Raw genomic sequence first — 19,071 nt, 5'->3', positions numbered from 1 at the left:
ATAAATGGGTGGAGTAACAGGTTGCAGGTCATTATATTAATTCCTTTCATTTTTAATAGTTAATAAGGGGGAGGGTCACAGGGTAATGGAAGGTTGTGTGGTGTCTCGGTCATCTGCTCATGCTCCCCTTGTGTATACGGCTCCTGCAGCCCAATATCAGGACAGAAATCGCCCAAAAAATACATCTATCCTCTCACCCCAAGCCCCTTAATGAAACTCAGAATTTGGCGCTTGCGCAGGAGTAAATGATTGCTTTGTAGTCACCTGGTCATAGATATTGAAATGTGTCTGGACACGTCTCAGTCGGGGGAAGGGGGATGTGGACTAATGACGGGACAGTGCGAACAGGTTTGACAATCGTTACATTTATTGACATAAGATAATTTAAGATGCAGCAGCAGACACGGGGGGGGGGGGGGGGGGGGGAGGGGGGGACACTCATCTCCGCCATTACACAAGCCCCTGTGGATGGCGCTGCGGAGGGGGTGGGGCTAGGCACATGTGGGATCACTCCGCCTGCGGCTCCTCTGCAGCATCGGGTACATTTTCAGGTGACGCATCCGCCTTCAGGTCGACTGGTGGGTTGGGCTCCTCGGGGTCGGGCTGCGCAGGTTCCCCGTCATATATTATGTCCTCAGGGTTAGGAGCTGGAGGACAGAACTCCTCCGAGGGCAACATCTGATGAAATATGTTCTCCGCCTGAAAAACACAACGCCCGGATTTATCAGACCTTCACTGCAGAATTCTGGCCTCAAAAAGTCCCAAAAATAGGGCTTTTGTGACTTTTTGCCCTCACACAAATGTTTGAGATTTTTTAGCATTTTTACACCACTCACTCGTTTAGAAAAGTGGGTGTGGCCAGATATGTTAATGAGCTCCACTCCAGATTTATCATTGAGACTTTTTATTTGAGAAGTCGCAATTTAACTCCAGGAAAACCGGACGAAATGTAGCTGCAGCTCCCACCCATTGCTTAGATACATGAGATACTGCAGCTCCCACCCATCACTTAGATACATGAGATACTGCAGCTACCACCCATCACTTAGATACATGAGATACTGCAGCTCCCACCCATCACTTAGATACATGAGATACTGCAGCTCCCACCCATCACTTAGATACACGAGATACTGCAGCTACCACCCTTCACTTAGATACATGAGATACTGCAGCTCCCACCCATCACTTAGATACATGAGATACTGCAGCTCCCACCCATCACTTAGATACATGAGATACTGCAGCTCCCACCCATCACTTAGATACATGAGATACTGCAGCTCCCACCCATCGCTTAGATACAGAGATACTGCAGCTACCACCCATCACTTAGATACATGAGATACTGCAGCTCCCACCCATCACTTAGATACATGAGATACTGCAGCTCCCACCCATCACTTAGATACACGAGATACTGCAGCTACCACCCATCACTTAGATACATGAGATACTGCAGCTCCCACCCATCACTTAGATACACGAGATACTGCAGCTACCACCCATTGCTTAGATACATGAGATACTGCAGCTCCCACCCATCACTTAGATACATGAGATACTGCAGCTACCACCCATCACTTAGATACATGAGATACTGCAGCTACCACCCATCACTTAGATACATGAGATACTGCAGCTACCACCCATCACTTAGATACATGAGATACTGCAGCTACCACCCATCACTTAGATACATGAGATACTGCAGCTCCCACCCATCACTTAGATACATGAGATACTGCAGCTACCACCCTTCACTTAGATACATGAGATACTGCAGCTACCACCCATCACTTAGATACAGAGATACTGCAGCTACCACCCATCACTTAGATACATGAGATACTGCAGCTACCACCCTTCACTTAGATACATGAGATACTGCAGCTACCACCCATCACTTAGATACATGAGATACTGCAGCTACCACCCATCACTTAGATACATGAGATACTGCAGCTACCACCCATCACTTAGATACATGAGATACTGCAGCTACCACCCATCACTTAGATACATGAGATACTGCAGCTACCACCCATCACTTAGATACATGAGGTACTGCAGCTACCACCCATCACTTAGATACATGAGATACTGCAGCTACCACCCTTCACTTAGATACATGAGATACTGCAGCTCCCACCCATCACTTAGATACATGAGATACTGCAGCTACCACCCATCACTTAGATACATGAGATACTGCAGCTCCCACCAATCACTTAGATACACGAGATACTGCAGCTACCACCCTTCACTTAGATACATGAGATACTGCAGCTACCACCCATCACTTAGATACAGAGATACTGCAGCTCCCACCCATCACTTAGATACATGAGATACTGCAGCTACCACCCATCACTTAGATACACGAGATACTGCAGCTACCACCCTTCACTTAGATACACGAGATACTGCAGCTACCACCCTTCACTTAGATACATGAGATACTGCAGCTCCCACCCATCACTTAGATACATGAGATACTGCAGCTCCCACCCATCACTTAGATACATGAGATACTGCAGCTCCCACCCATCACTTAGATACACGAGATACTGCAGCTACCACCCATCACTTAGATACATGAGATACTGCAGCTCCCACCCATCACTTAGATACACGAGATACTGCAGCTACCACCCTTCACTTAGATACATGAGATACTGCAGCTACCACCCATCACTTAGATACATGAGATACTGCAGCTACCACCCATCACTTAGATACACGAGGTACTGCAGCTCCCACCCATCACTTAGATACATGAGATACTGCAGCTACCACCCATCACTTAGATACATGAGATACTGCAGCTCCCACCCATCACTTAGATACATGAGATACTGCAGCTACCACCCATCACTTAGATACATGAGGTACTGCAGCTCCCACCCATCACTTAGATACATGAGATACTGTAGCTCCCACCCATCACTTAGATACATGAGATACTGCAGCTCCCACCCATCACTTAGATACATGAGATACTGTAGCTCCCACCCATCACTTAGATACATGAGATACTGCAGCTACCACCCTTCCGTAAATCACATGAATGAAGGTGTATAATGACCTCACCTGCTCAACGGCGCCATCGTACCCGAAGCAGCTGTCCGGTCCGCTGCACACATACACATTGGCGGGGAGGCCGGAATACGACTGACGCTCTACTCCAGATGAGTCTCTCATGTTAAAGTACAGAACCCACATTGCCTGAGGCTTCTCCTGATCCGAGCCCAGACCTACAGTAAAGAGCAGTGATGTCATCAGTATTAGAGGAAGAGCAGTGATCCTATCAGTGCAGCTCCTGAGTGTAATACAGGATGTAACTCAGGATCTGTACAGGATAAGTAATGTATGTACACAGTGACTGCACCAGCAGAATAGTGAGTGCAGCTCTGGAGTATAATACAGGATGTAACCCAGGGTCAGTACAGGATAAGTAATGTATGTACACAGTGACTGCACCAGCAGAATAGTGAGTGCAGCTCTGGAGTATAATACAGGATGTAACTCAGGATCTGTACAGGATAAGTAATGTATGTACACAGTGACTGCACCAGCAGAATAGTGAGTGCAGCTCTGGAGTATAATACAGGATGTAACTCAGGATCAGTACAGGATAAGTAATGTATGTACACAGTGACTGCACCAGCAGAATAGTGAGTGCAGCTCTGGAGTATAATACAGGATGTAACTCAGGATCAGTACAGGATAAGTAATGTCTGTACACAGTGACTGCACCCGCAGAATAGTGAGTGCAGCTCTGGAGTGTAATACAGGATGTAACTCAGGATCAGTACAGGATAAGTAATGTATGTACACAGTGACTGCACCAGCAGAATAGTGAGTGCAGCTCTGGAGTATAATACAGGATGTAACTCAGGATCAGTACAGGATAAGTAATGTATGTACACAGTGACTGCACCAGCAGAATAGTGAGTGCAGCTCTGGAGTATAATGCAGGATGTAACTCAGGATAAGTAATGTATGTACACAGTGACTCCACCAGCAGAATAGTGAGTTCAGCCCTGGAGTATAATCCAGGATGTAACTCAGGATCAGTACAGGATAAGTAATGTATGTACACAGTGACTGCACCAGCAGAATAGTGAGTGCAGCTCTGGAGTATAATACAGGATGTAACTCAGGATCAGTACAGGAAAAGTAATGTATGTACACAGTGACTACACCAGCAGAATAGTGAGTGCAGCTCTGGAGTATAATACAGGATGTAACTCAGGATCAGTACAGGATAAGTAATGTATGTACACAGTGACTGCACCAGCAGAATAGTGAGTGCAGCTCTGGAGTATAATACAGGATGTAACTCAGGATCAGTACAGGATAAGTAATGTATGTACACAGTGACTGCACCAGCAGAATAGTGAGTGCAGCTCTGGAGTATAATACAGGATGTAACTCAGGATCAGTACAGGATAAGTAATGTATGTACACAGTGACTGCACCAGCAGAATAGTGAGTGCAGCTCCGGAGTATAATACAGGATGTAACTCAGGATCAGTACAGGAAAAGTAATGTATGTACACAGTGACTGCACCAGCAGAATAGTGAGTGCAGCTCTGGAGTATAATACAGGATGTAACTCAGGATCAGTACAGGATAAGTAATGTATGTACACAGTGACTGCACCAGCAGAATAGTGAGTGCAGCTCCGGAGTATAATACAGGATGTAACTCAGGATCAGTACAGGAAAAGTAATGTATGTACACAGTGACTGCACCAGCAGAATAGTGAGTGCAGCTCTGGAGTATAATACAGGATGTAACTCAGGATCAGTACAGGATAAGTAATGTATGTACACAGTGACTGCACCAGCAGAATAGTGAGTGCAGCTCTGGAGTATAATACAGGATGTAACTCAGGATCAGTACAGGATAAGTAATGTATGTACACAGTGACTGCACCAGCAGAATAGTGAGTGCAGCTCTGGAGTATAATACAGGATGTAACTCAGGATCAGTACAGGATAAGTAATGTGTGTACACAGTGACTGCACCAGCAGAATAGTGAGTGCAGCTCTGGAGTATAATACAGGATGTAACTCAGGACCAGTACAGGATAAGTAATGTATGTACACAGTGACTGCACCAGGAGAATAGTGAGTGCAGCTCTGGAGTATAATACAGGATGTAACTCAGGATCAGTACAGGATAAGTAATGTATGTACACAGTGACTGCACCAGCAGAATAGTGAGTGCAGCTCTGGAGTATAATACAGGATGTAACTCAGGATCAGTACAGGATAAGTAATGTATGTACATAGTGACTGCTCCAGCAGAATAGTGAGTGCAGCTCTGGAGTATAATACAGGATGTAAGTCAGGATCAGTACAGGATAAGTAATGTATGTGCAGTGACTCTATGGCCGGAAACGCCCTTTATGTATATAAGGCTACTTTCACACGAGTGTTTTTCTTTTCCGGTATTGAGTTCCGTCCTAGGAGCTCAATACCGAAAAAAAAAAAAAAGATCAGTTTTATCGTAATGTATTCTGAATGGAGATCAATCCGTTAAGCATCAGTTCAGTCCCTCCTACGTTTTTTGGACGGAGAAAATACTGCAGCGTGCCGGAATGCTGGATCCGGCATTAATTTCCATTGAAATGTATTAGTGCCGCATTGACGGATCCGTTCTTCCGGTCCACGCATGCGCAGACCTTTAACTCTATGAAAAGATAAATAGATACTGGATCCGTTTTTCCGGTTGATACCGAAGAGACTGATCCTGTATTTCAATGCTTTTGTCAGATGGATCCACATCCGGATCAGTCTGACAAATGCCATCCGTTTGCGTCCGGATTGCCGGATCTGCCTGCCGGAATCCTCTGCCGCAAGTGTGAAAGTACCCCAAGTCCGGTCCTGTGTCTTGTGTCAGGTCTCAATGCTGACTGATGATCCCAGTTGCTCTTCCTCGTCTCCCTCTCTGCGCTCCTTCTAATGATAGATACATTGTATACTGTAAGAGCTGATACATTGTATTCCTCGGTGCAGCAGCTCTCGCCCCGCACACCCTCATGTCTTGTTACTGAGAGGTCATCACTTCACAATACAGAAAATCTACATAAGTGCCGGGTGTCAGCTGGAGGCGCCAGAATTTATACAATTACATATTTTGCAGCATCCGACAAAGCTGGCTGAAATCCGTTTAGTGTTATTACTGGGATACAAGAAGCGCGGAGGTGTCAGGCGGAAATGTCAAGGAAGTCATTAATACAAATGTCAGGGTACGCAATAAACATGCCGAGGGGGGCAGCGGAGGCTAATGGATTCCACTAAGCAGATGAAAGACCCCGCCATAGCAGCACCTCGTGGAAGTGACTCCGCTGCGCACACGGCGCTCGCTCATACCACAACCGGTTTATTATTTATTACGATAATTACTTTGGAGTCCGGAGAAGAACGAGGATACAAGGGGCACAACATGGGCGAGACCCCTGATCACCACCTCAGCAGAGCACTCAGAGGGTTAACTGGAGGAGGGAAGCAGACATAGTAACGCCTAACTCCACCCACAAAACCAAAGGCTAACTCCACCCACAAAACCAAAGGCTAACCCCACCCACAAAACCAAAGGCTAACTCCACCCACAAAACTAAAAGCCAAATCCACCCACAAAACTAAAGGCTAACTCCACCCACAAAACCAAAGGCTAACCCCACCCACAAAACCAAAGGCTAACTCCACCCACAAACCTAAAGGCTAACTCCACCCACAAACCTAAAGGCTAACTCCACCCACAACGCTAAGCTCGACCCCAGCCATAAAATGAAAGACTAATTCACCCACAAAACCAAAGGCTAACTCCACCCACAAAACCAAAGGCTAACTCCACCCACAAAACCAAAGGCTAACTCCACCCACAAAACCAAAGACTAATTTCACGAACAAACCTAAAGGCTAACTCCACCCACAAACCTAAAGGCTAACTCCACCCACAACGCTAAGCTCGACCCCAGCCATAAAATGAAAGACTAATTCCACCTAAAACTAAATCATAACAAAAGGAAGGAACCGTATGGGAGAGGTTTACAGGGATCTCTCAATGAAGAGCTGTCATCTTCTTTCCCTAGAGGAGCAATACTAAGGAGATCCTCTGGTGGTCCCCGGCTCTGTGGGAGAACCCTGCTGAACAGGCCCTTATAGCTCAGCTTTAGTGACACCGGAGTGGTTTTGGGTGGAGTAAGGACCATGGGATGTGTAAAAATAATGATAACAGATCATATATAAAGGAAGACAGGTCCACTGACAGATGAAGCCCTCCACCAATGCCGCTGTGGCCCCGCCCCTGAGGAACTGACCTGCCAAACCATCAGATAAAATCCTGTCACATGCCAGACTATTAAGATTTCTGGACCGTCGGATACCTTTACTGTACAGACCATTTACAGAACAAGGTTTTTCAGGAGATGATGAAATTTTTTAGGGAAATCTTTCAGTTTAATTTTGGTTAATATCTTATTACGAGGAGAAAAAAAAATCCAGCGCGGCCGATAAGTCAGAGCAACTTTGGCGCGATGTCATTAACGAGCCTTTTATCATGTGTTTTGTAAGGTTAGGGAATCATTTAAAATGCTAATTAAACCCAATAGCCGTGAAGAAACGGTCTCTTGATAAAATGCAGAACGCTGCTCGGAAAAAACCCTGAAGAAGCGTAAAGTTCGTGAGTGCGGCGGAGCAGAGGATGGATGAAGTTCTCTGGCGCAGGTGACTTTGTCTGACCTGCCATGGGCCGCTGCTCGCCGGATCTGCTGATTCATTCTCAGGACTCCGGCAGCATTTGTTCTGACATTTTAATTAAAATACGACCACCGCCTCGTCGCCAGCATAAAAACTAATGGCGGAGTGTGACATGGGGGGCTCTGGGGGACACTTACCACGACACAAGGCCATACATCACGGCTGACCGGCCGCTCCACTTCAGAAACTTAATGCAGCCTCATCTGCTATGTGACGGACACTGTAACAATGTAACAATGATGGCTACACGGAGGATACTTGTATCTCAGCACCTCCTGACCTCACAGGACAGGAAGATGGCAGGCTCTCTGTGGGTGTGGTTATCAGAATATGCTAAATAAGTAACGACTACAGGTAGTATAGGTAGGTGTGGCCAATGATCAGTGGGAGTGGTTATAGTATATGGTACAGCATAGGATGGTAGGTGTGGCCCAGGATTAGTGGGTGTGGTTATCAGTACACAGAAGAACATTAATAGGTACTACTTATGACTGGGGGTGTGGCCAATGATCAGTGGGTGTGGTCAACAATATAGAAAATTACTGGGTGGGGAAAATGGTGGGTGTGGACAATGATCAGTGGGTGTGGTCATCCGTATAGAAAATCACTGGGTGGGGAAAATGATTGGTGGGTGTGGCCAATAATCAGTGGGTGTGATCATCAGTATAGAGTCAATTATTAAGTATGGCATAGCACTGATGGGTGAGGCCAATGATCAGTGGGTGTGGTCATCAGTATACAGTAGAATAATGAGTACAGAACTAGTGGGTGTGGTCAATAATCAGTGGGTGTGGTCATCAGTATACAGTAGAACAATAAATGAGTACAGTATAGCACTAGTGGGTGTGGTCAATGCTCAGTGGGTGTGGCCATCAGTATATAGTAAATTATTGGGTAGGGTACATGACTAGTGGGTGTGGTCATTCAGTGGGTGTGGTCATCAGTATACAGTAAAACAATGAGTACAGTACTAGTGGGTTTGGTCAATGCTCAGTGGGTGTGGTTACTAATAAGTGGGCGTGTTCTGAGACGGGCAGCTGAAGTAATTTACAACTTTGCTTCTCACCTTCCTCTGAGTCGAGTGTGAACAGCTTCTTCACGACCGGCTCCAAGTCTTCTCGCGCCGTTGTCTTGGAGGATGGACACGTGAGGTGGACGAGATCTGCAATCAGACATCTCATTGGGTGAGGAGCGCACACTACAACCTGGGCTCTGCTACATTCATATGTTACACGTATCACTCTTTAAGGGACAGTCCACTCAAATGGCCGTACCTTCCACTAATCCAGTGCATGTAACAATGGCATGCTGTGCCTTGTAGTTCCACAAAAGTCCTCAGGACATGAAAAGAGACCCCAAGAAATGGATAAAAACGAATGATCTGGGTGTTGTTGTCCCATAATACTTGATGTGTCTCCTCATTAAGGCAACAATGCTTAAAGTAACGGCGTGCACAACGCTTGGCAATTAGCAGGCGCGCCGGCCGACGCGCACAAACATCACTTGCTTCTACAAAGGGACTGTCTGATGCCCATTGGCAATCAAAGGACTGCGCGCCACAACTTCCATAAACTTTTAATGAACTGGATTTCTTCCCTTCATTGCAGGAGATGAAAGAGCTGACGAGGTACAATCTCCTCTTCATGTTTAATAATAATTAGTCTCATCTGCTCCGGTGCGGTAATCCGATCACAGCGCCTAACAGTGGGGCCTATGTCGTCCGCAGCCCCACAATTATCTCGCCCAGTGACACGCGGAGCCGGGCCGCGGAGCGCCCCCAAATGCCCGGGAAGACGCTCGCTCCTGGTTTAATGAAATCGACACTAATTATTTACAAAACGTTTTCTTTACATCTCGTCCAAAGGCGGCAACAATGTAACAAAGAGATGAAAAAGACTGAACCGCGGACGGAAGGCGCTGGGGGGGGGGGGGGGGGGCACCACGTTCGGACACAAACTTTGTCTGCTCAACATGCGCGGGAATTACTGAGCCTCGCGCCGTCACTTCCGTTACCAGAATATTTCAGGGAAAGCTGGGTTATAACTATACGGCCGCCATAAAATCTCCAGTTGTCACCCAGCTTTCCCAGACACCTGAACAGCGGACGGATCTCTGCACAGAGATGCGATGGGTCACGGCACAACATAACATGCAGGGGGTTGGGAAAGCTGGGTGGCCATGCTGCTTTTCATTCAGCTTTCCCAGGGAAAGCCAGGCGTCCATACTGGTTGTCAGCAGCTTTACTGGGAAATGTGCCATTCAGGGTAACAACCTCCGAGCTGTGTGACAACCAATATTTGCAACATTACAGCGACCGCAAATCTGAAGAGCGATGATGTGGATGATCTAAGAACGCTGCGCGGCCATTTTGCTTCTCACCCAGCTTTCCCACAGCCCTGAACGGCAAATCTGCCCTTTCTGTGGGTAACTAATCAGTCGCGCCATTGGAGAGTTTGGGAAAGTTGGGTCATCACGTCGCCTTCTCCGACTCGTAAACGGCAAATTAAGTCACCCCGCTGTCCCTTTAAATGTCACGCCGCCACCGGGGCTGAATGCGTTAATCCCACCACTTAGCGGATGATGAACATGTCGTTAAGAAAGGAAACATTAAAGCAAAGACTAATTGATTTAAAATAGGTTTTATAGATTTTTGCTCCAGTCGGTTATAAAATCCTCAGATCTGCCGCCGTTTGGTTTCAATCTGGCTGTTATGGTGTCACCCCGGGTCTGACGGACCCATAAAACCTCATCAGCGCGCCGCCTGATTATGTTTGATTTACTCAGGTGGAGTGGCATTAGTTACAGCGCCTGCCAGCATTCGTCTTCAGGTAATTCTCCGGGGAGGAAGAGCGATGAGCTTCTCTACGCCATTCCATCATTAGCGCCAGGGGCCGAGCGAACGACTTTGGTTCCGGTCAGATGGCGCTGCCGATGATGGGGCTGTCACTCCTGCCGGTGATCAAAGGCGAGAGAGATTTGTATATTTATCTTACGCCATTGTCTGAAGGGGGAGACTGCTCGCTCGCATCTCATTAACGCTTAACGAAGTGAAAACAAAAGGCGAGGATTTATTGGACGCGGAGTAAATATTTTCCCAGCCGCGCAATTTTTTTTATAGACCCCGAGCGGACGGGGGAGGTGACGCCCTCTTATGAGAACTGCAGCAAAAAAACCTGTAGGTCCATAGGGCGAAGTAACTGAGAACACACAGCGCTGACAGTCTGTTACAATGTATCAGTGTAGGGTCTAGACTGGATACAAATGTAACAGACCCGCAGCTGTGAGCAGAACTAGGCTGAATTTGCTCTGCGGACGCTGCAGTTCACCTGACAGAGGGCAAAGTGCGTCCTTTTTGGCCTCGGGTGGCGGTATAGGTCAGTATATATTTTTTCAGGACAGTTTCCCGCGCAATTCTAGTCATGGAGGCCGCAATGTACGTTTATGGCTATACAGCGGTATATGTTGTCTGGAAATACTCTCAATGAACACAGCAGACACCGTGTGAATAGACCAGACCCTGTATTGATTCTAGTCACTGACAGCAAGCAGATATTGTAAAATGGTGAGGATTTGAACCGCGCGGCTACAAGGACTGAATGTGTGGATGATATTATCAGTGTCTGAGGTCTCCTGCCCGGACATATCAGATACTGTGAGAGCCGAGAACGGTTACAAAGCGTCCAGCGCTCTTTGTGACGCGAGTGACGGCACCGCGATATAATCGGAAGAATAACCAGCGTCTTCTGTAGAGAGCGAGGGCGCCGCGGCCGCGACACAGGGCGACGATGACTGCGTTTCACTTCAGTTTGAGGATATTTGTGATGAAGCAATAAAGGAGACGGGCAGCAATAAACCCGCGCGCACGCCATCCATTCAGAACACGGAGAAGAGTCGCAGCTCCTTCCATAATCAACATGGAGACACATAAAACACACAGGACGGATATCATGTCAGCTCAAAACCAACAGCAGCACAGAGCACTTCAGGACAACATTGTGCCGGGACTCTCTGTCCAGCTGATATAGCTACTTACACGTATGTTTTATGCACGTGTTTGTGGAGGAGCAGAGCTCGGTCAGGTGCACGGCGGTGCGATCCCCATCATCCGGGGGAACCGTAAGGACGGAAATCTACAACAGAGAACGGATCAGTCACCAGAAACTGGAGAAAGAAAGAAAGATATAGATGATAGAGAGCTATAGATGATAGAGAGCTATAGATGATAGAGAGAGATATAGATGATAGAGAGAGCTATAGATGATAGAGAGAGATATAGATGATAGAGAGAGCTATAGATGATAGAGAGAGCTATAGATGATAGAGAGATATAGATGATAGAGAGAGCTATAGATGATAGAGAGATATAGATGATAGAGAGATATAGATGATAGAGAGATATAGATGATAGAGAGATATAGATGATAGAGAGCTATAGATGTTAGAGAGCTATAGATGATAGAGAGAGATATAGATGATAGAGAGAGCTATAGATGATAGAGAGATATAGATGATAGAGAGCTATAGATGATAGAGAGATAGATATAGATGATAGAGAGATATAGATGATAGAGAGATATAGATGATAGACAGATAGATATAGATGATAGAGAGATATAGATGATAGAGAGAGCTATAGATGATAGAGAGATATAGATGATAGAGAGATAGATATAGATGATAGAGAGATATAGATGATAGAGAGATATAGATGATAGACAGATAGATATAGATGATAGAGAGATATAGATGATAGAGAGATATAGATGATAGAGAGATATAGATGATAGAGAGATAGAGATGATAGACAGATAGATATAGATGATAGAGAGATATAGATGATAGAGAGATATAGATGATAGAGAGATAGAGATGATAGAGAGATAGAGATGATAGATAGATAGAGATGATAGAGAGATATAGATGATAGAGAGATATAGATGATAGAGAGATATAGATGATAGAGAGATATAGATGATAGAGAGATATAGATGATAGACAGATATAGATGATAGACAGATATAGAGCTATAGACGATAGATAGAGATGATAGACAGATAGATATAGATGATAGAGAGATATAGATGATAGAGAGATATAGATGATAGAGAGCTATAGACGATAGATAGATAGAGATGATAGACAGATAGATATAGATGATAGAGAGATATAGATGATAGATAGATATAGATGATAGAGAGATATAGATGATAGAGAGATATAGATGATAGATAGATAGAGATGATAGAGAGATATAGATGATAGAGAGATATAGATGATAGATAGAGATGATAGACAGATAGATATAGATGATAGAGAGATATAGATGATAGACAGATATAGATGATAGAGAGCTATAGACGATAGATAGATAGAGATGATAGACAGATAGATATAGATGATAGAGAGATATAGATGATAGAGAGATATAGATGATAGAGAGCTATAGACGATAGATAGATAGAGATGATAGACAGATAGATATAGATGATAGAGAGATATAGATGATAGATAGATATAGATGATAGAGAGATATAGATGATAGAGAGATATAGATGATAGATAGATAGAGATGATAGAGAGATATAGATGATAGAGAGATATAGATGATAGATAGATATAGATGATAGAGAGATATAGATGATAGAGAGATATAGATGATAGAGAGATATAGATGATAGATAGATAGAGATGATAGAGAGATATAGATGATAGATATTTTGGGTCCATTCTGTGAACGTTCTCATCTGGTTTGGCGCCAGGAGAGCAGATTTTTCATCTGATGGTTTAGATTTCAGATCCCATTTTCCTGACACTGATTATAATGGCAGGAAACAATCACCTTATAGCGGGTTTAGAATTTGCAGTAGGTGATGGCGGTTTTATTTTCCGTGGCGCTGACGGCCGCACTATATTATTCTCTAATATTTACTGGAAATTTGATGTCAATTAAATCTCAGACGTGGGGACCTTCAGCCGTCTGTCTCCTTGAGGAACACAGAAGGAATCCAGGACTGTAGTGCGGCCGCGTCACATGATGGGGGGAGCACTGGACGGGGCGGAGGTCACAGGTCAGTACCTTCACCGCGGTACACGGACACCACCTACCTCCTGGTCTGTATCTGATCTCAAGACTGAACGGTCTGTGATAAGAATCGCTCTGGAGATCTGTCTGAAGAAGCAGAATTATCAGTAACTCACGGTCACACAATGTATCACTCCCATCATCCCTGTCCTCAGGAGCTCACTAGCTATTCTCCCTATGTAACACAAAAGTATCACTCCCATCATCCCTTTCTTCCTATGACACACACCATATCACTCCCATCATCCCTTTCTCTCTATGTCACACAATGTATCACTCCCATCATCCCTGTCCTCAGGAGCTCACTAGCTATTCTCCCTATGTAACACAAAAGTATCACTCCCATCATTCCTGTTCCTAAGAGCTCACAATCTAATCTCCCCAATTCTGCTGGCTGCTTCTTCCTGCACCCCTGTAGTGCACTGCTCTCTTCTCCATTGCATAGTGAGAGTTGTAGTGCTTCCCCGCAGCCCCTCGCAGTCTGCTGGTCCCAGCACTGACACTGGTGTGAACACTACATCTACCACAATCCTCCGCAGCAGAGCGTATGCGAGGCGGCAGGGCCTGGAGGCTAAAACCATAAGAACTGTGAACGCAGCCTTGAATGTGACTGGAGAACAAGACCTGATGTGACCTCCCAGCTCTCCTGAACAGTAATCTGCCCTTACCTGTAACAGACGTCAGCGCAGGCGCTCTCCGGCAGGTAACTGTCCTCTATAACCACATGGCGGCAGCGGATCCGCTTACCCCTGCTGTCAATAACCGCCACACACCTAAAAGACACCGCACAGCGATAAGAAATACAAAACACACACCTATATACAACATACACTGTACACACACTGCACACACATACACTGTACATACACACACTGCACACATACACTGTACATACACACACTGCACACATATACACTGTACATACACACACTGCACACACATACACTGTACATACACACACATTGCACACATATACACTGTACATACACACACTGCACACATATACACTGTACATACACACACTGCACACATATACACTGTACATACACACACTGCACACATATACACTGTACATACACACACTGCACACATATACACTGTACATACACACACTGCACACATATACACTGTACATACACACACTGCACACATATACACTGTACACACACACTGCACACATATACACTGTACACACACACACACTGCACACATATACACTGTACATACACACTGCACACATATACACTGTACACATATACACTGTACATACACACACTGCACACATATACACTGTACATACACACACTGCATATACACTGCACACATATACACACACACATACACTGTACATACACACACTGCACACATATACACTGCACACATATACACTGTACATACACACACACTGCACACATATACACTGTACATACACACACACTGCACACATACACTGTACATACACACACACTGCACACATACACACTGTACATACACACACACTGCACACATACACTGTACATACACACACTGCACACATACACTGTACATACACACACACACTGCACACATACACTGTACATACACACACACTGCACACATACACTGTACATACACACACACTGCACACATATACACTGTACATACACACACACTGCACACATACACTGTACATACACACTGCACACATATACACTGTACATACACACACTGCACACATACACTGTACATACACACACTGCACACATACACTGTACATACACACACTGTACACATATAAACTGTACATACACACACTGCACACATATACACTGTACATACACACACTGCACACACACTGCACACATATACACACACATACACTGTACACATATACACTGCACACATATACACTGTACATACACACACACTGCACACATATACACTGTACATACACACACACTGCACACATATACACTGTACATACACACACACTGCACACATATACACTGTACATACACACACTGCACACATATACACTGCACACATATACATACACACATACACTGTACATACACACACTGCACACATATACACTGCACACATATACACTGTACATACACACACACTGCACACATACACTGTACATACACACTGCACACATATACACTGTACATACACACACTGCACACATACACTGTACATACACACACTGTACACATATAAACTGTACATACACACACTGCACACATATACACTGTACATACACACACTGCACACACACTGCACACATATACACACACATACACTGTACATACACACACTGCACACATATACACTGCACACATATACACTGTACATACACACACACACTGCACACATATACACTGTACATACACACACACTGCACACATATGCACTGTACATACACACACACTGCACACATATACACTGTACATACACACACACTGCACACATATACACTGTACATACACACACTGCACACATATACACTGCACACATATACATACACACATACACTGTACATACACACACTGCACACATATACACTGCACACATATACACTGTACATACACACACACTGCACACATACACTGTACATACACACACACTGCACACATATACACTGTACATACACACACACTGCACACATATACACTGTACATACACACTGCACACATATACACTGTACATACACACATACTGCACACATATACACTGTACATACACACATACTGCACACATATACACTGTACATACACACTGCACACATATACACTGCACATACACACTGCACACACTGCACACATATACACTGTACATACACACACACTGCACACACACTGCACACATACACTGTACACACACACACACATACACTGTACATACACACACTGCACACATATACACTGTACACACTGCACACATATACACTGTACACACTGCACACATATACACTGTACATACACACACTGCACACATATACACTGTACACACTGCACACATATACACTGTACATACACACACTGCACACATATACACTGTACACACTGCACACATATACACTGTACATACACACTGCACACATATACACTGTACATACACACATACACTGTACATACACACACTGCACACACATACACTGTACATACACACACTGCACACATATACACTGTACATACACGCACACTGCACACATATATACTGTACATACACACACACTGCACACATATACACTGTACATACACACACACTGCACACATACACTGTACATACACACACTGCACACATACACTGTACATACACACACTGCACACATATACACTGCACACATATACACACACACATACACTGTACATACACACACTGCACACATATACACTGCACACATATACACTGTACATACACACACACTGCACACATACACTGTACATAAACACACACTGCACACATACACACTGCACATACACACACTGCACACATACACTGTACATACACACACACTGCACACATATACACTGTACATACACACACACTGCACACATATACACTGTACATACACACTGCACACATATACACTGTACATACACACTGCACACATATACACTGTACATACACACATACTGCACACATATACACTGTACATACACACATACTGCACACATATACACTGTACATACACACTGCACACATATACACTGCACATACACACTGCACACATACACTGTACATACACACACACACACTGCACACACACTGCACACATATACACTGTACACACACACATACACTGTACATACACACACTGCACACATATACACTGTACACACTGCACACATATACACTGTACACACTGCACACATATACACTGTACATACACACACTGCACACATATACACTGTACACACTGCACACATATACACTGTACATACACACACTGCACACATATACACTGTACATACACACACTGCACACATATACACTGTACATACACACACTGCACACATATACACTGTACATACACACACTGCACACATATACACTGTACATACACACATATACACTGTACATACACACTGCACACATACACTGTACATACACACATAAACACTGTACATACACACATATACACTGTACATACACACTGCACACACTGTACACACATACACTGTACATACACACTGCACACACTGCACACATATACACTGTACATACACACACTGCACACATATACACTGTACATACACACACACACTGCACACATACACTGTACATACACACACATTGCACACATATACACTGTACATACACACACTGCACACATATACACTGTACATACACACACTGCACACATACACTGTACACACACTGCACACATATACACTGTACACACACTGCACACATATACACTGTACATACACACATACACTGTACATACACACACTGCACACATATACACTGTACATACACACATATACACTGTACATACACACACATTGCACACATATACACTGCACATACACACACATTGCACACATATACACTGCACATACACACACATTGCACACATATACACTGCACATACACACACATTGCACACATATACACTGCACATACACACACATTGCACACATATACACTGTACATACACACACTGCACACATATACACTGTACATACACACATATACACTGTACATACACACACTGCACACATACACTGTACATACACACACTGCACACATACACGGTACATACACACACTGCACACATATACACTGCACATACACACACTGCACACATATACACTGTACATACACACACTGCACACATATACACTGCACACATATACACTGTGCATACACACACTGCACACATATACACTGCACACATATACACTGCACACATACACTGTACACACACACACTGCACACATATACACTGCACATACACACACTGCACACATATACACTGTACATACACACATACACTGTACATACACACTGTACATACACACACTGCACACATATACACTGCACACATATACACTGCACACATATACACTGTACATACACACACACTGCACACATACACTGTACATACACACACACTGCACACATATACACTGTACATACACACACATTGCACACATACACTGTACATACACTGTACATATACACACTGCACACATATACACTGTACATACACACACATTGCAC

The 19,071-nt window shown here is 44.4% G+C and overlaps 1 protein-coding gene across 1 annotated transcript in view; it reads right to left on the bottom strand.

Annotated features, from left to right (window-relative positions):
• Positions 1-403: 403 nt before the first annotated feature.
• Positions 404-19,071, bottom strand: part of LOC122923252 (rab proteins geranylgeranyltransferase component A 2-like) — a 74,368-nt gene continuing 55,700 nt past the window's right edge. Inside the window, exons 10-15 of the mRNA XM_044274032.1 lie at positions 14,526-14,630; positions 13,881-13,944; positions 11,809-11,905; positions 8,842-8,937; positions 3,094-3,257; positions 404-699 (exon numbers count right to left, since the gene is read on the bottom strand). Coding sequence (XP_044129967.1) covers positions 508-699; positions 3,094-3,257; positions 8,842-8,937; positions 11,809-11,905; positions 13,881-13,944; positions 14,526-14,630 — 718 coding nt within the window. The 3' untranslated portion in view covers positions 404-507. The remainder of the gene's footprint in view (positions 700-3,093; positions 3,258-8,841; positions 8,938-11,808; positions 11,906-13,880; positions 13,945-14,525; positions 14,631-19,071) is intronic.

The sequence above is a fragment of the Bufo gargarizans genome, unplaced genomic scaffold (genome assembly GCF_014858855.1).
Source record: "Bufo gargarizans isolate SCDJY-AF-19 unplaced genomic scaffold, ASM1485885v1 original_scaffold_1403_pilon, whole genome shotgun sequence".
Lineage (NCBI taxonomy): Eukaryota > Metazoa > Chordata > Amphibia > Anura > Bufonidae > Bufo > Bufo gargarizans.
This window is presented reverse-complemented; position numbering and strand designations above follow the sequence as displayed.